This window comes from Meles meles, chromosome 1 (genome assembly GCF_922984935.1).
Source record: "Meles meles chromosome 1, mMelMel3.1 paternal haplotype, whole genome shotgun sequence".
NCBI lineage: Eukaryota > Metazoa > Chordata > Mammalia > Carnivora > Mustelidae > Meles > Meles meles.
Window position 1 is genome coordinate 120,453,511 of NC_060066.1, and position 19,574 is coordinate 120,473,084.

Genomic DNA, 19,574 nt, shown 5'->3' on the forward strand with positions numbered 1-19,574 from the left:
ACCATCTTCCCTCCATACTTTTTTTTCTTTTTCTTTTTTTAAGATTTTATTTGAGGGGCTCCTGGGTGGCTCAGTGGGTTAATCCTCTGCCTTCAGCTCAGGTCATGATCTCAGGGTCCTGGGATTGAGCCCCACATCAGGCTCTCTGCTCAGCAGGGAGTCTGCTTCCTCCTCTCTCTCTGCCTGCCTCTCTGCCTACTTGTGATCTCTGTCAAATAAATAAATAAAATCTTAAAAAAAAAAGACTTTATTTGAGAGAGCAAGCAAGTGTGGCAGGGAGTGGGACAAGCAGATTTGGCATTGAGCAGAGAGCCTGATGTGGGGCTCAATCCCATGACTCTGAAGATCATGACATGAGCTGAAATCAAGAGTCGATGGCTTAACTGACTGAGCCACCCAGGTGCCCTTCCCTCTATACGTCTAATGACAGCTTCTGTTTCAATACTGTGAGGGATGGGAAACTTTTAGAAACCTTTTGTCTTTCAGAACTTTCATCCTTTTTTTTTTTTTTTAAGAATTTTTATTTATTTATTTGACAGATGGAAATCACAAGTAGGCAGAGAGAGGAGGAAGCAGGCTCCCCGCTGAGCAGAGAGCCCAATGTGGGGCTCCATCCCAGGACCCTGAGATCACAACCCGAGCCGAAGGCAGAGGCTTTAACCCACTGAGCCACCCAGGCACCCCAGAACTTTCATCTATTTAATGTGTGTATATGCCCTGGCATTTTCCTGCACCACTTCTCTATCCCAGATGCTGGAGAAGTTGCTAGCAAGCAAAAATAGAGAGATTCTCTTTACTTCAACAGTATAGCCAAGAAATTGAAGGTTTCACTGTCACTGCTACTCAAGATTACATGGGATTAGTGGAAACATGAAAAGTGCAAGAAAGCAGAGTTCTGCCTACCAGCTGAAGCAGTGCAGCTACTGTTCACCCAGGATCATGGAAAACAGTATAAACAAACAGCAGTAAGAAGATATCTTGTTTTAGCCAATAGTTTCTTTTCTGCTGTCCCCCTCCATTCAAGCAACTGTACTATCTACATACCATGGAAACATATCTGGATTATAGTTAATGAAGATATCTGGTTCTCATTTTAAACTATAGTATACTGAGGAGCCAGAACAGGAATACAACTTTTCATTAACTGCCCAGAGAGGCCTAAGCCTCTCTTCTTGAAAATTTAGGAGAAAGGCCTGAAATTCCTAAAAGACATAATCTTAGGGTGCCTAGGTGGCCCAGCTGGTTAAGCATCTGCCTTCAGCTCAGGTCACGATCCTTGGGTCCTGGGATCAAGCCTCGAGTTGGGCTCCCTGCTCAGCAGGAAGCCTGCTTCTGCCTCTCCCTCTTCTGTTCCCCTTGCCTGTGCTCTCTCTTTTAAACAAACAAACAAACAAATAAATAATTCTTTAAAAATAAATATGTAAAAATAAATGATACAGCCTTTAAAAAAAAAGCCATAATCTAAAGGGTGACAAGTACAACAACAACAACAAAAAAACTTATTGAGAAGGAAAATGAACACAGTTCTCCTGTTTTCTGTTTTTTAGTTCTCCTAGGTTTTAAGTTAAACAACTTCAACAAAATAGATCGCAGGACACACAATGACAAAGCAGGTGACCGAATTTCCTTATTTATTAAAGAAGAGAAATAAATTTTGCTTGAATTTTAAAAAATGACATCAAAACTTAGTTATCTTTCCACTGAATAAAATTGAGAAAAAGGCTGGCTTTCAGGTCATATATTTATTTAAAAAAATAAAATGGATCAACAAAGTTACCACATTATTCTGCATGCTAACAGGATTTCCCAAGCCCACGAGAGATACCATTTCTTGAGCAATAAAATAATGACTTCCTCAACAACGTAAAGATGGGAAACCTTTCAATCCAAATTCAAGGTCTTTATCACTAATTCCATCTCACAAGCTCGTGGGATATGTGCCATAAGCTGAGCTCCTTAGTTAAAGAAAGCCTGAAAAGACACTAAACAAGGACGTCACTAAAAGATGATGATTTGTTAAAATTATAAAGCAACCATCTTTTGGCCTGCAAATATTCTACCTTAGAAATCTCCACCACTGGGGAACTGCTCCCCAGGACAATTTTATTCTGAATCCAGGATAATTACAAACACATGGCAAATTTTCCTGCATGCTTCCTTGGGCCAAACCCTGTATGATAACATGTACGATTACAGGATGGGACTTGAAATTCCCATTCTCACACAGGATAGTTAAGGAGTGTTACCGATAACGGAAAGTTATACAACATTGATTATTATAAATTATATTTGTTCTTATCCACCCCATTCTCCTCAGTATGTTTGGATTCTTTCCTGCAGAAAACACAAGGTTCCTATGTAACACCGAGTTAACATCATTAATGATGATTAGAATGAGCTGCAGAGACCTTGATTCTGAAGACATGTATGTGCAGGTGAGACGCAATCTGATTGCAAACACTGACACAGTAGCGGATCAAATCAAAGAAAGAGAAGACCTGGAAAGAAGAGACACTGTTAGATTCTCAGGACTTCCTTAGGCCATCCCTAAGCTTCCTGAAAGTAAAAAGGATGGGCTTCTCTGACTTTCTTCCCTTCTTTTCAGATTTGACTTCAACTCCATATGATTTAATAACTTCATTTCCTCAAGGGTTTTTCCTTTACACCAAGGATCATTAAACTCTTTCTCAGAGAGACAGTAAATATTTTAGGCTTTGTCTTCATCTTAACTGCTCAACTTTGCCATGCTAGCACAAAAGCAGCCACAGACAATACAAAAATGAATGGCCATGGCTGTGTTCCAATAAAACTTTATTTACAGAAACAGGTCACTGGCCCAAAAGACGTAGTTTGTCAGTTTCTGCTTTAGTCAGATATCTGGAGTTTCTGAGCCCTGATGAAGGCAGGACTAATAAGAATAATGAAAAACATGGCTCAAAGACGAAGCCATAAGCACTCTTGCCAAGTCCCCTAATTGTGGTTTTTCTGGTATACCAAATCATGACAAGTATATGATCTATCTTTCAGGACTGCCAACAGAAACAAGAAAACAAGTGGCTTCCAAATCATGAAATAGGACAAAGTACAATACTTACCAGGGCAATCCAAAGTACAATATATTCATCAATAAAGCTGTTGAAATACTGGTCCAGAAACAAAAGTGCTGGGCCTATGAAAGCTGTGTCAAGCAAATGCATTTCACTTTTAGTCATGTGAGCCACCTGCAAATGAAAGAGAAACCATGATGCAGGCGCTTTCATGCTAGAGCAACTGTGTGCTACGCAGTAAATCAGGTTTGTGCTCAAATCACAAGTTTCAAGAATTATTTAACAATACTGAATAAAAAGCTGCATTTCCAAAACTATAAAACTGACAAGAAGTATGGGTAGGAGCTATACACCAAAGGGACAGCCCATGTAGCGAAGCCCCCTAAAAGATGCGTTTCATGAAGAGCCTTGAGTGTACAGGCTAAGACTGGAGAAGGCACATAAACTAAACCACCAAACTAAGCTGCAGTAGAAAGAAGTGCTGCGGAGGTCCACGCAGAGGTCCACGCAGAGGTCCATGCGGAGGTCCACAGAGCTTCTGGTAATGTCAAGCTGTAGCTTCAAAGAGAAAAATGGCTCCCATGTTGATGGAAGAGAGCAAACTCTAGAACTGCTTGGAAAGCTGTAGAATAAAAATTAGGGCCATAAAACCAAACCCAGATGAATGTTAAAAATAAAACAAATAAAAACTCTGGTGCTTACCACAAGCTTATTAGTGATTTTAGCAGATACAAAACCGAATGTCAGTATATAAAGACAGGGATGCTTTTCAAAAAGCTGAACTGCCGATTTCTTATAGATCATTGCAGCTAGGGTAATCACTGATCCAATATGGAGAAAAGGAGAGAGGACGCTTGTTCCCTGTGCAGAGTAAAGAGAGGGGAGGGATTAACAACATTCAATACCGTCAGATACTACTTGGATCTGCTTAAGGCAGATCAGCTCAAATTTTTAAGAACCTCACAGTGCCTGCCAGCCAGCAGTATCTGTAACTGAATACCAGGCCAGCGAATGAAGAAAGCAGTAGCAGGGCTGGTTAGGCCCAAATTGAGGATTATACTTACACAGCCAGGTTTATTTTACAAAGCAGATCATAGTTCTCTTTACTTTTAAATGTATTTTGAGAGAGCACAAGTGGGTAAGGGGTAGAGGGAGAGGGAGAGAGAAATATCAAGCAGACTCCGTGCCGAGTGTGGAACCCGATGCAGGACTCGACACCAGGACCCCCAGATCATGACCTGAGCTGAAAATAAGAGCCAGGGGCTCAATTGACTGAGCCATCCAGGTACACCCAATCATACTTTTAAACATATGTATGTGTATAAATGCGCATGTGTCTGTGTGTTCATGCACAAAGAAAAGCATGTAAGTGTATAAACATGCATGTACAGATAAAACTGAGAAGTTTTGGATATCACTTTTATTTAAGACTAAGCAGAAACTCTAAATTAACTAGTATTTCATGCAATTCAAATGAAAAAGCAATTACAAAACCAAGTCCTAGTATAAACAATTGCTGGAAATCTTAAGATGTACTCACTGCTATCGTTGATCCATTTTTTCCAACACCACCTGTGAAGATCACACGGAAGTAATTTGTACAGGAAAATATTGTCCCTGCTACAGTACAAAGTGCAGGAAAAATTTTCATTTGAATATTCAGCACTGGAATCTTTAATGGGTAGAGAGAAAGAACAATTAAAATCTATACAAGTTAAAATAAGAAAAATACAACAGATGTTTGATTCATAATGCCAAATATCCTCCATTCCCTCCAGTTTAGCAAATATTTAAATTAATGAACATTTCCCTCTTTCCATTATAAACGATATAACCAGAGAAGAGGCTATATAGAAATTAATCTCACTTCTGACACCAACTTTTAAAAATTACTGATTCAACTTGATTAATTTGTGCCACAAGCTAAGCAGAGTTCAACTAAATCTCAGAAGTCTGACAACAGTGGAACAGGCTGTCTTTGTATAAATGAAGTGTACTTTGCCTTTTTCTCTGTACATTTTTGGAACTCTGTCTTCAAATCTGAAGTTTGTTATGAACTGTTATGGGAGAGAAAGTGTGGAGCATAAAAGACTACTAGTAACTGCAACTAGATTTTTAAAAAATGTGCAAACTTAGGTGCCTTGTGAGCACAGTAGGTAGTGCTCAGTCTCATAAAAAATCTGCAAACTAGGGAATGGAAGACAAAGGTCGTACTCGGGAGAGTTCCCAACTCCCAAGTGTTAGGATACAAGCAGCTTGAAAATGCAGAGGGCAGCCAAGAGACATTCATATACAGGGCAAAAAAGACACCAAGCACATCAAAGCAGGTACAATTGTGTATCCAAAATTTTAACATGTTAAGTTTCCTTTTCAGAATAAGCAAATAATGTATCTTTGTAGTGTACTGAAAACACGGAGTGATTTACCTAAAGTAAGGGGGGGGGGGTGCTGGGGGCACTGGGATAATGTATTCAATCTTGCAAACACAATATCCACCATTTCAAATGAAATACATTTGTACTAATTTTTTAAAATCATTTAAGATTTTCTTCCTTTTTGCACCTCTCATTCCACTTTAAGGAAGGCCCACATTTTGTTCAATATGGGTTGAAAATAAAGCATCATAAAGTGATATATTCTATTAACAGAAACACATGAGCACAAGTACAAAATTCCAAAAGCCCACAGGGTTTAATAGGCAATAGGTTCTTATAATGAAAACATTTTAATTAGGGTTATTTATACTTTTTAGGGATACCATTTCAAAACCAAATAGGAAATGTCACATTTCCTACTTTTTTTGGGTACATATAAAACCCAAGTAAAATTGGTAGACATAAACTTTATCTTTAGATACTCCATTTCTTCAAAACTCTGAAGAACTCAGTTTGTTTACCCAGCTCTATGACCTCTTGCAAAACTGCAGCCCCCCCACAAAAAAAAAATCACAATCAACTGTTCAAATTTTAAGCTGTACTATGGCAGTGTTTAGTTTTCTAAAATGAAGTAGGTAAAATTAAAAATTAAGCCCAGAACTTTATGGAGCATACTAAATGGTTTTCTTCCTTCCCTAATTCATTTCTAAACCCAACAGCCCAAAACAAAACTTGTTTACAGTAAAGGAGAAAATCAACACCATGGATCCTTTGAGCTCCAAGAGATTTTTCTGCTCCTAGTTCAGAAAACTAGGGATATTGCAAACTTAATCTGATGCACCTGGCTTAAATTTAATACCCTGGCTAGTTTCCTTTTCCCTACAGAGACAAAGGACCTGTATGGCAAAGGGGGAAATACTATACTCCCTCAGATTTCAAAAGAAGCAAAGCATTAAGCCGTTACAGAGGTATGCCTGTGTTAGGGCCAGGATATCAAATGAGTGCCAACACTGGTGTAGCAGTAATCTGTGCCATACTACTACTGCAACTATAATTAAAATTTGGTGAAAATGCTTTTAGGTAAATGCAAACTCTTGCTTGTTGAAAGAAGAAAGAATACATAGAAATATTAAAGAAGCCAGGCAAATTAGTAAATGGCCTGAGCCACAACATAAGCAAGCTATAGACTTAGAAGGAAGGTATCATAAGCATTCTTAGGACCCTCTCCACTTCCTTCATATAGGATAGCTATATACACCAAACCATAAGCTCCTGAGTGTAGGATTTTGTTTGCACTGATTTTTATATTCTCTCTAGAGCCGTGCTTATTATAAGTGCTCAATATACACTTGTTGAAAGAAGATTAAGATCTCCCTTTCTCTTACTCTCTATGCAGTCTTACTGTTATGGGAGAATATGAAGATGGGAGAATATGAAGACAGATCTTACCCTCATATTAAGAAGAAAAAGGATGTTAGCTACAAGAAAATTTAAGGTAAAGTGAAGGGAAAGCTAGAATGAGAGGAATCCCAAGGCTCACCAGGCAATCCCTTAAAACTCAGCACCAACTGAACCATTTATAAAAAGCTCTAAAATTATTGCCATTTTCACCTCCCACCCAAGATCGAGGAGGGTGGGCACATTCTATCTTTCTCAGTCTTTCCTTTTCTGTCTTCCTCCTTTTGGAACTCATCTAAAGCAACCCACGGGCATCCACTCTACAGAAATAGCAAGAAAGCTACATTGAAAACACCTTTATCAGAGCTCTGGGTCTTTCAGATCTTGAGTCATGATGTCTGCTCTATAGCCAGGGGAAAAGCCTCTGGATTCATGCTACCGCATTATGCGTTTAAATAGTATCATCCAATCTAACTCATCTTAAACAAGGTTAGAGATGGAAAAGCAGTTTTAAATTTTCAGATTTACCAGATTACAATGGACGTGTTTTGGTTCAACAGTTTGGATTAATACAGAATATCAATTATTAATTTGTTAAGACAAGTTTTCTTAGGAGCATAATAAAATGTTCTTACATGTTTTGCAAATTTCAGCAGAAATATAATGTATCACTTTGAGATTAGATACTATTAGCTGTCTTCGAAACAATGTGGCAATGACTATAAATACTTTTAATGTAAGTGATTTCCATCAAAATTTAATATAACAATGATTACAGCATCTACCAAGTGTTTAAGAGAAATCACCATGTCTGAATTATTTAAGCGTAAGGGCACTTTGTCAGTCTTTTAGTTTAAGAATGAGACACAAATAAATTACACTACATATTAAGTCTTTAGTTCTACCTAAAGAATTCTGAAACTTCACTGAAGTCTTTCACGACTTGCCTTAACTGGATTCCAGAAGGTATCACGGTTTAGTAAACATTTAATAAACTACTACATTTAAAAGAATCAAACATGGGGCGCCTGGGTGGCTCAGTGGGTTAAGCCTCTGCCTTTGGCTCAGGTCATGATCTCAGGGTCCTGAGATCGAGCCCCACATCGGGCTCTCTGCTCAGCGGTGAGCCTGCTTTCCCCTCTCTCTCTGCCTGCCTCTCTGCCTACTTGTGATCTCTATCTGTCAAATAAATAAATAAAATCCTAAAAAAAAAAATCACACATTAGTGAAAGTAACCATGAAGGGATTACATATGGGTCCCTTTCAAAGTGATGAGACTCTCTTTAAAAAAAAAAAAAAAGAGTGATATGATAAAAGATAGTTTCAAGACATTCCAAAAGAATATATACTCTTTCGGGAAAGCAATACAGAAAATCAACATATTATGGACTGTTGTTTTGTATCTTGCAATGTGTTAACCTGTGCACTGACTTTTGTGCATGAAAATAATTTCTTTCCTTCAAAAAGAAAAAAAAAAACACAAAAAATAACCAACCAAAACCAACAGAACTAATTACAGACTTTGGTAAAAACCCACTTTCTCTGAAGAAAAAAAAAAAAAAAAAGCAGCAGCCAAAAATGGGCAATCCATAAACAGGAGATATAAATCACTTATCTTTGCAAAACAGCTGACCTTTTGGAATCAGCTATATGAAAACATTTGTACTGTTTTTGTTTGTTACCAAAATCTGCTTCCTAACTATCAGTAGAAGACTTTTAATGATGATCTGGAAACCAATTTCCATTTTCTGCCCTCAACTTCAAAAGAGACGAAGATTTCACATCTGGGTCCTAAACCGGTATCTTTCCTCCATTTTGGAACACAAATAAGTGAGAGTATTACATGTAATCCTTCCTAAACTAACATAATGCCATTTGAAACACCACATTCAATGATGAATTATGGGCTAAGTAAAAAGAAAAAAAATACAGTGGTCTGAGGCCAATTATGGGAATCTGTACTGGTAATAGCTCAAAGTACACAATATTTCTCTGAGCTTCTAAACATCACCAGAGAAATCAGGCCCTTCCCTTTCAGCTTAATGATGGTAAAAGTAGGGCCAGTAACACTAAGACAAAGGGAATCTGTCTCCCTACTGCAACGAAACCTCACTACTACTGGAACTGGATTGCTGGGCCTGGGGATTTTCAGTCTTGGATCTGACAGTAACTAAGGTTACTTTTTAGAATGTATAATAAAAAAGGATTATTTACATTATCTTAATTATCAATAAAGATAGGACAAAATATTTGATCCTTCCAAAGGAAAAAAAATCATTCTGTTAAGTACATTGATATAAATCCTAGTAAAAAAAGGTAGCAAGTGCACTTGAAGCAAATTCACTGCCAGAAACCACCTAAAGAAATAGGGATATATAGGGGCTCAGTCAGTTAAGTGTCTGATTCTTAATTTTGGCTCAGGTCATGATATCAGGGTCGTGAGATCAAGCCCTGAGTTGAGCTGGTTGCTGGGCAGAGAGCCTGCTTGGGATTCTCTCTGTCCACCTGTCCCCCCACAACAATAGTGCACTCTCTTTCTCTCTCCTCACACACTCTAAAAAAAGATCCTCTCTCCCTCTGCCCCTCCCCCCTCAATCTTACACCCTTTCTCTCTTAAAAAAAAAAAAAAAAGATGTGTTATAGCCTATAACTTCATTTGCAATGCTTTATGTATTTCCATGCTGATAAGGATAATCAGGTGTATATAACCAACACTGACTTGTTTTCCAATGATCAAGCAAGAAATCAGTTTTTTGGTTATTGGTATGACAAAACTCTACAGGTAATTTATACATGTTTAAGATAAGATACTTAAAAATTGGGGCACCTGGGTGGCTCAGTGGGTTAAAGCCTCTGCCTTCGGCTCAGGTCATGATCCCAGGACTCTGGGATAAAGCCCTGCATCAGGATCTCTGCTCAGCAGGGAGCCTGCTTCCTCCTCTCTCTCTGCCTGCCTCTCTGCCTACTTGTGATCTCTATCTGTCAAATAAATAAATAAAATCTTTAAAAAAAAAAAGATACTTAAAAAATTTTTTGGAAGAGGGGAGATTTTGGTATAAAGCACAAAGCCTATGAACATAATAATCAACATGGTCAAGAGGTACAAAAAATTTAAGTCAACATACAACTGACCCTCGAATAACACGAGGGTTAGGAGTGCTCAAATCCCACCCCAGCTCCATGCAGTTGAAAATCTGCATATAACTTTTGACTCCCCTTAAAACTGAACTACTAATAGCATACTACTGACCAGAAGCCTTACTGATAACATAATAAATTAACACATATTTTGTATATGTATTACATACTGTATTCTTACAGTAAAGGATGTTAGAGAAAAGAAAATATTAAGAAAATCATAAGGAAAAAACATTTACTGTACTGTATAAAAAATTTTTTTTTTTTTTTTTGGTGGGACGCCTATGTGGCTCAGTTGGTTAAGTGGCTGCCTTCGGCTCCGGTCGTGATCCCAGTGTCCTGGGATGAAGTCCCACAACTGGCTTCTTCCTTGACAGGGAGCCTGCTTCTCCCTCTGTCTATGCCTGCCACTCTGCCTGCCTTTGCTTGCTCTCTCTCTCTGACAAATAAATAAAACCTTAAAAATTTTTTTTTTTTTTTTTTGCTTATAAATGGACCCTCATTTCAAACCTGTGTTGTTCAGGGTCAACTGTAGAAAGTAAAAAGTATTAAAATTCTCTGTATCTATTTATCTCTATGTATCCATGTCCATATTCTATCCACAAAGCTCAGATTTCACTAGAATATATCTTAGATTTCACTAAAGACCCTACTGGCTTTTGAGACTAATGTGTAGGAAAGATGTGAATTTGAATGATATTATATACATAACTGGATAGTTTCAGAATTTTCCTGGTTGACTACGGATTATTTTTATTCCTTTATCTCCTCCCTCCTCACAACCCTATCCTCCCAACAAAAGGCATTAAACAATTTCTGGTGATGAGCATACAGGGAAGTATGTCAACTATACCTCCTCAAATAGCTAATTTACCATCATAAAGTGAATCAAGTGTGGGAAAGATCTTGTTCAGTCAATTCCCTTATACTGTAAAATCAATCTGATTTTTTTTTTCTTTTTTAAAGAATTGTTTGTTTGGGAGTAATACATCTTTTGGTGAGATGACACCAAATGAACTGTAAATTCTGAAGCGGTGTTGGTCCTGATCAGCAATTACCTGGACCAGGGCTTACAAACGACTGTGACTCAAATCTGGAAGGAAAAGTTTCAACTGTAAGAATGGCTTTCACTGATACTAGATACACACTGTTCTAAAGGCTTTACATGCATTACTCATTTAACAAAAAAGAATAACACTATGAAATAAGTACTGTGATTGTCCTCATTTTACAGAGGAGGAAACTCGGCCACAGAGAGTTGAATAACAGATGGTGTTCACATAACAGGCCCCAGAGCCTGATCAAACTCAGGCAGTCTGGTTCCTAAGTCTTGGCCCACATATTATATATATTATGTTCCCTCTTTCAGAAATTTGTGGGAAAAAAAATTGTGTATATAGATCAGGTTGAAAATCAAAGTCCTGGCTTGTTGAAACAATTCTATGGCACGATTTCAGTAAGCATTTGTTCTGTTTTGGGGCTAGTTTATCTACTACCCCAAATTTGTTATTCAGCTTTAAGCATATGACAGAAAAACTAGTAGACTCATATAGCTCAGAAAGAGAGAAAAAAGTCTCACCTTGTCTTTGGTTAAGTTGCTATACCACCTGTTGTTTCCTCAGATGTAAAATGGGACAATAAATAATAATTCAAATACTCTTCAAAAACAATAGCCCTGGAATGGACCTAATATACCACCTAACCCCAAGTAATAAAATTCACCATGCCCTAATCAGAAGTTTGTGTCCTACCATTGCTGTGGTTTTTCATTTTCATAAAGAATAAAATAATTTTACATATCACCCTTTAACTGGATTATCCTATACTGGAAAACACAAGTGAAAGACAACATGCATTACATGGGATACACAATGTGAACAAAGTTACCATAGATTGCCAAAAAGGTGGTCCTCCAATCACTGCCAGCAAATGCATGATTATTATGAAGATTTGCACTTCAGTCACATCAATTCTGATTAGGTACAAAAAGCCAAAAAAGCAGAATTACTCAAAACAATTTCAAGTTAATTACTTGCAAGCTTAGCAGCATTCCTCTATCATGCACAATAGAAAAAAATCTCAAATATTGAGGAGAGGGGAAAAGGAGGTGTCAAAAATTTGTTATGAGCAAAATCAAATAAAATCCAGAGGCTTTTAATTTAATTTGATGAATTTCACAGAGCAATAAAAACCCCTCCTTTCCATAGGAAATTTCTGACTCATTGAAGTTGGGCTGAAACTAAAGCTTCACCTTTCCCACCAAAAATATAAAAACAAACAAACAAACAAAAAAACCAAGAAAAAAGAAAAAAGGGGTTGGGCAGGATATGTGTGAATTAAATTTTGAGTCTCAACCAGAGAGGACTGCATTGTACTGCTATATAATATGAAATCTTGAAACAAGTGCTTTGTAATACCAAGTGAAGGAAATAGTGAGTTTTTACAAAAGTAACATTATCGCTGATATCTTACAAAATTTACTGCCCTTTAGTTATATTCAGTTAATGCCTTCCACGGTAGGGGGTTTGGAAAAAAATTTTTCACTCAATTCTCAATCAAATTCTTATGCTTAGGTCAACTACCCTAAGATTTCTGGAAAGAAGAACTGAAAGCAGCCAAGAATTAGTTTTGAGGTTGCTGAAAATGATCTTAGAGTCAAGAAAAGACAAACCTGGTACAAAAACAAGGCAGTAGAAATTAGAAGTCTGAAAGTCTGAAAAAAAAGAATATGGACAAAAAGACTGAGGAGCAAAGCACAAACTGGTATTCCTTTCCTTCTATAGACTAGCACTTTGCATAATCTTGAAATCATCATTCTCAGATTATTGGATCCCAAATTAAAATTCTCAGAACTTATCCTAGACATATGACTGCATAAAATGTTTACACAAGGTTATTTATTACAGCATTATTTATAATAGGAAAATTTTTAAAATAGCCCTCAGTGAGGGAATAGTTACAGAAACTCTGGTACTTCCATACAATGGAATATTTGGTAGTTCTTAAAAAAGGAGTGGGCAGCTCCCTACATAGTGATATTGAAAAATATCAAAGATATATTAGGTGAAAAGGAATGCTGCAGAGTGTACAAATGGTACTTTTTTGTGTAAAAAAGAAAGATAATTTTTTTTTTTTTTTTTGCCAGCAATTACATAACAAATTTCTGGAAGGATACATTACAAACTAAGAACAGTGGTTACCTATTCAAGAGGACAGTGTGGGAATGGACAGCTGGGAGATGAGGATGGGAAGGAGACCACACACTGCATACCTTTTTATGTTAGTTTTAAACGAAGTGAATAATCTACTAAGAAGGTAAAAAATTAGTCTAAGAAAAATAGATTATCAACAGTAAGGGGATTCAATTCCCAGAGTAGAATGAAACCCCCATTTCTAAAATTGACACTTAAAACATGTAACATGAGCTAGATATGTAAGCTTTCATGCCCATAATAAATACTAACCTGAAACCAGTCTCTCACAACTAAAAAAACTGAGCTTTCTTTGCTCAAGAATGTTTTTTGAATAGAAGCTTATTAAGTTGCAAACAAATAGTGATGTAGTTCTCTTTAAATACACATTTATTGGGGAAAAAAATGGACTGAATTAGGCTAAAAAGAATCTGTAGAGCTGACCTGATGAGTTGTGTTGCCAATAAGGGGAATTACACTCAGTAGCAGATTCAGGAGACTAAGCAGGTGTCAAAGATGATCGACTCTGTCTTGGGTGGAGGAGGGCAGACATCTTACAACATTTTGCTGGATATATGAAGTAGCCTTTTGGGAGGGGAAGGGCCAGAAGTATAGAATTACAAAATAAAAATGGAGGGAACCTCATGCAATTAATCTTTGTACCTCGGATGAATGTAAAAGAGAATAGGAAACATGAAAGATCTTTACAAAGCCCCAAATGGGATTCCTAGGTAAAATTTTATAGATTAGCTTGTTTGGAAATTTTGGAAGATAGAATTTTCAAACCCATCCAGATGCTGTCATTGTATTTAGATCAACAATGCCTTAATGTTAGGAGGGAGAGCTCATGAAAGCTTACTTACCAGTTGTAGGTAGTTAAGAATATTTTTTCCGGTTTGCTTATCTGATTTAGAGGACTACTCAATACTCCTGGATGAGCCCCTCCTGCTCTTAATCATGAGAACTGCCTATCACCACTCCTGGAGGTGTGGCTCTAATCTTGGCTGTCAATCAAAAAGGTGCAGTAAGAGGCCATCCCCAGAGGCAGGAACCGAGCAAGCTCAGGGGACAGGAGGCAGAAGCTACTAACAATGAACAAAAGAGTCAATTGTTCTATTAAGGAAAGAGCTGGTTATATGGCAGTTCACCTTCCCACCTTTCCACTAAGAAGTCTCTTAGTGTGGGCTGAACTTATTGTAACATATATTTGGACAGGGCTCATTTCACTCCTCTCAGCTGGGGAAGAAAGACAGTTATCCTGAAGGAAGACTGTTAAGGAAAGACAGGAATCTGGCATTTCTATAGTCACTTCCTTATTATTATTTTCAGAATAACAACACAGGTGATAAAATTCCCAAATGTTGGGACTACTCAAAAAACAAACAAACAAAATCATCCTCCATAACTATACCAAAAATAAGCCCTTCAAGATACAAAGAATATATGGTACAACAGCAACCAAAACACCAGAGTGATTTCTTTTACAAGACCTATGGGAAAACAGGTCTCTACAGCATTAGATTTCCACAACCTGAAAGTTTCTGAGGGGGAAAATCTGATGATAATATACTTAATTTTCTGTAACCATGAAGGTATTTGAATATCCTGAATGGTACTGCTTTAAATATTTTCTGATTTCCACTTTATTTTAGCACAGGTCATCAAAGTACAAAAGGAACTTCCCCAATTGCTGTGTAAAATCCAACTAAATTGCTGCCACAAGCCAGCAATAAGCAACATTCTGATTACTGATAGCTGCCACAGAAGACAAAGGGAAAGAAGCAAGTCAGTTGAGAAGACTAAGCTCCCTCGTTCTTTTGGTGGGGAGGCTCTAATGTGGCACTCAAAATAACTTTGAATATTCATAATAAATCCCATGGGCCCAACACTCACAACGTCTCAATGGTCTATTGATGAAGAGGTAAAGAGATCAAGGTATCTTAAATGAATATGAGTAATTTTAACTTCCAACCAGGGAACAGAAACTCTCTAGTTGGACAGAAGAACTCATGGGGCCTTCATCCCAATAGAAAGGCAGCCTAGATTAGTTATTACACCAGAATTACAGGTTTAAAATGTGACTTAGGAGTGTAACAACCCCAAACTACCTGAGTTAACTAATTACAAAGAAAATTCCTATTTTGAGTTTTTTTATTTTTCAGTGTTTAGTGAGATACCTAACAAATGCATTTGGTTTGAATCCCAAAAAGACTCAGGAATAACTGAGGGGTGTAAAGGGATTTAACTGACATTCTGTGAAAGTTGGTAAGCATATTAACCATCTTTTCCCAGAATGTTTTGTGTATTTCCACTCTAATATCAGAAATAAGACAAGTTAATCTATTTTTCTTGTACATGTAACATATGCATTCAAAGATATATTTGCAGCTAATTTGCAAACATAATTTGTTTGTTAAACCACACATCGTAAGTAAATATAATTGTGTTATAATTTGGGTTGGCTATTACCTTGGTTAACACAGAATATAAACTAGGGTTAAATTCATAACATCCAACAATCCCAGATTTGTATGACTTGACTTGTGAGCTATTTATTATTTAAAAAGAAGAATTTTGTTTGGAAAGACATTCACTGAGGGTGTCTGGAATCCAATTCAAGAATTAGGTTGTTATTAACTACAGATTTATAAGTATCTATAAATGGATCTGAAGTTCTAGGGAGCTTATACATAACCAGAACACTTATTATACCAGAAACAGCATGGGTGGAGTGAAATCTTGGTAGACTGCAATGAAGAGTGGTCTAGAAATTGATCATACTCCCTTCCAATATTTTGCTTCCTGCCCTTGATAATGGACAAACTGGGCATGGCAAGCTAAATGTTAAGTAACATTAACCAGACAAGTGAATGATAACTATATTTTAAAATCAAGCAGTACATACAGAGAAAGTCTAGCATCTATTTTTGAGATAAGCTGAATTATTTAAAACCGTATTATCTACCACATGAATTATTACATGGATCTTTCGATTATTTGAGAAGACTAAAAACCACAAACAACAGTAACCCATCCAGTGGTGTTTGAATAGGAAGACAAAAACACCCAAAGGCTAAAACACAGTCAGTCCTCTAAGAGGAACTAAAATTCAGGTCTCACATTTAAGGGGACAGCAGACCCTTACACCCTTGGAAATGGAAGAATTAGGAGAGTCCTCTCACCTCTTTAGTAATAATGTTGATGGAGTTAAAGGAAGGGATCATGGACCTACTCTTCCTAGCACAATGAATTCTGGAAGAAATCCGGAAACTGTTGGGAATTACTAACACAGGTCTTAAAATTAATATAATGATAGTGGTAACAAACACTATACACCAGGCACTATAGATAACACATTACATTTTGACTCTTAATCTTCACAACTATCCCAGGAGGTAGAACTACTGCCATCATTTTACAGATGAGGAAATTCAGTCACATAGGTTAACTGACTTTTCCAAGAAATTGGAAGTGTTGTACCTATAATAGTGCTAAAACTCTTTAGTTTGCTGATCAATTGGGGTAAAATCTGTCCTAAGTTTTAACTTTTTATCACTAAGGAGCCTACAACACAACTTTCCTTAAATTGGTAGAAAACAAAAGCAATAGAATAGGAAGTTTAAATGCTAATAAATTAACTGGAAACAAAATATAATGAACAACTAACTCTTTCTTAAGCTTATTCCCCGCCTGAACTTTGTTAAAAAAAAAAAAAGAAAGAAAGAAAAGAAAAACCTACAAAGAAACACATGACAGTCTCATTTCAATGATCAAATCAAAGCAACAAATATTAAAAGCAAATCTGTGCAAGTTAGAAATTGATAAAAGAATGTATTTCCAAAAGATTTTTCAGGATGTTAAAATTAAAATGCGTTAGTTTCTAGAAACATTTTAATAGGAAGGCTTTATAAATACAGGTACTTTGTTATCAGAAACAAACAAGGTGAAAGTAGTATGGTCAATACTCTGAGTATTTTCACTAAGAACACTGGGAAAAAAGACCTTTGGTGAGTGTAACTCATAATAATCATAAATGAGCCATCAAAAATTATAAATCTAGACAACTGCAGTGAGTGTAAAGTTTCAGGTCTTTGAAGAAAGTACCAGAAGACAGGTTGTGGGTAGAGGAGTGCTAAACAGTGACACATTCTGAATTATGCACATTATTCCACCCTAGGAAGGACTCCCACAAATAATTATGCAAATACATTGTGAATTCAAATAAAAATGGCTTTTGTTTTGCTTGTAAATCATGCCTAGAGTACTTCTCAGTATTTTCCAAATTCTAAGCTTTTTTTGTGGGGGAGGGGGGGAGATGTGACAATTCCTCATTATTAATCTGTCCCCAAAGATGTCACTACCACCACCGATTAAATGGATTTACAATGCTACAAGATACTTTTCAGAAAAGAACTCTGCTACTAGACTTTAACTATTTCTACCACATTACGGAAACATTTTGGGGCATGGGGATTCAATATAGGAAACCTAATGCAGCCTTATATTACTAGAACGATCTGTAGATGTCCACATGAAAAGTTCCCCAATGCTCCGTGAATGCAAAATAAATTTTGCATTTTTCTTGTGAATAAACTTTTCATACTGAAGTGTGAAGGATTCTTGGCTATTCTACTGGAAAGCCATTTTCTAATAAATCTTTCTGAACTTTTAGAAGTCATAAGGTCAAAATTATAATTCTAATTTGAGAGGAAAAGGAGAGGTTACTCATCCAGCATTAACTAAGGAAATATGTGTTTATTAAAAACAAACCAAACCTGAAAAAGGAGGGAATTCAAAAGATGGCTAAAGTAACATGAAAAGCAAAGGATACTAGTTTTAAAAGCACAACTAAGAGAAGAAAACAATAAACGATACAAAGAGAAATGAGAATAGCTTCAAGCATTAATTTTCTAAAAAATCAAGATCATTGAAAGCAGAAGGGGTACTAGATTGCTTAAAGAACATATTCGAAAGGATTTAAGAGAATACACAGAATCTCTCCTACTGGCTTTTGTTTTGCTTGTAAAGCAAAGAGTCCCCTCAACTTACTTATCTAAAGGGAAACTCTGCTTGCTTTATTCTGTTTTCAAAATATAAATATAAAAAAAAATCTATTTAATGGTGGAAAGGTATCTGTTTTTAAAAAAATATCACATAGAGCAAAAATTCTATTAGGTATTGTAGGTGAGAGAGAATTTTTTTAGCATCAAATCACCAGAAATATTATTTTCAAAAAAATTTAATAGGGTGGATTTTTATTGCCCTATATATATTAAAATTATTTTCTATTAACCTGTTTGTCTGTGAAATACCACCAGAAGACTTTTTATTTTTTACATTTCAATTACTCTGTGCATGACAAAGGTGCTGTCTTTATTGAGTTCACGCCACTGTTCATTGGACAGCATGAATATTCTAGCAGTTACCGTGAAGTTCCAGAACCAAGGTCCCAGGGTTCCTGTGAGAAGCTGGCATATTATAATTATGATCTGGGACTCTGTAACATCGAATCTATGCATAAGGAAACAAACATTTCAAAATAACTTTACTCAGAGCTTTTGCCAAAGAGCCTTACAGGTAGCAAAAACAGATTTAGAAGGTAGCATTACCCATATAACAACATGTAAAGATTCAGTGATACAATTTATACAGTACTATTACTATCCTTATGCAAACATGTATATTTCTTACCCAAACCAAAATAGAAAAGTTTAAAAATTCTAACTGTAACAAACTGAATAAATGACTTGTTAATAGGGAGCTGGTAACACCAGAACTAAAAACAGAGTCAACTCTTAATCACCTAAGTAGTGAATACTACTTGCCAAATAATCACGCTATCTTTAACGTAGGTCCCGTCTGTGGCAGAACCTACCCAGACTTCTCTGGAGAGGAATGTTTTCCAGAAGCTCCAGTGCACAGTCATCTGTGTGTTTGAAGAACCACTAATCTATCCCCTCCACTGCCTCACATCTCATCATACTCCTACCTGTGCTAATCTCAGTAGAATTAGCACATGTATATGGAAAAGGCAAGGAGAAACTGTGACTACTTCGGATACAATTAGAACCCAATCAAACTGGTCAACTCCTCGTCCTGTTTCCTAGTAATCTCTAGTCCAGAATTTTATCCTTTTCCCTCTTTCTCTTCCCTTAATTCCAACCAGCATTATAACTCTCTACTATGTTGGATTAATTTATTAGTGGTAAAAGTAAGTAAAACATCCAATTCAATCATGAATGAAGTTTTGGAACATAGATGGTGACAGAAAAAGACTAGTGGTATGGAACAGGCTTCAAATCAAAATCATATCATCAAAATTAATAGCTGAGGAATGCTAAAAAAGACAGAAACTGGTCTGTGATTTTACCTGATGATCCAAGAGTCCAAACTGCAATCTAGGCTTTAGGTTAGTATAAATAGGT

The 19,574-nt window shown here is 36.6% G+C and overlaps 1 protein-coding gene across 6 annotated transcripts in view; it reads right to left on the reverse strand.

Moving 5' to 3' along the window:
- Positions 1 to 1,627: 1,627 nt before the first annotated feature.
- The window catches only part of CEPT1 (choline/ethanolamine phosphotransferase 1), a 36,935-nt gene continuing 18,988 nt past the window's right edge, over positions 1,628 to 19,574 (reverse strand). For 5 of the 6 annotated variants that reach the window (XM_046026259.1, XM_046026292.1, XM_046026279.1 and 2 more), the window contains exons 5-9: positions 18,576 to 18,660; positions 4,588 to 4,719; positions 3,750 to 3,908; positions 3,096 to 3,221; positions 1,628 to 2,498 (exon numbers count right to left, since the gene is read on the reverse strand). In XM_046026259.1, coding sequence (XP_045882215.1) covers positions 2,379 to 2,498; positions 3,096 to 3,221; positions 3,750 to 3,908; positions 4,588 to 4,719; positions 18,576 to 18,660 — 622 coding nt within the window. In that variant the 3' untranslated portion in view covers positions 1,628 to 2,378. Of the gene's footprint in view, positions 2,499 to 3,095; positions 3,222 to 3,749; positions 3,909 to 4,587; positions 4,720 to 11,845; positions 11,931 to 18,575; positions 18,661 to 19,574 lie in introns of all 6 variants that reach the window. The other variant, XM_046026265.1, reaches the window with a different exon arrangement.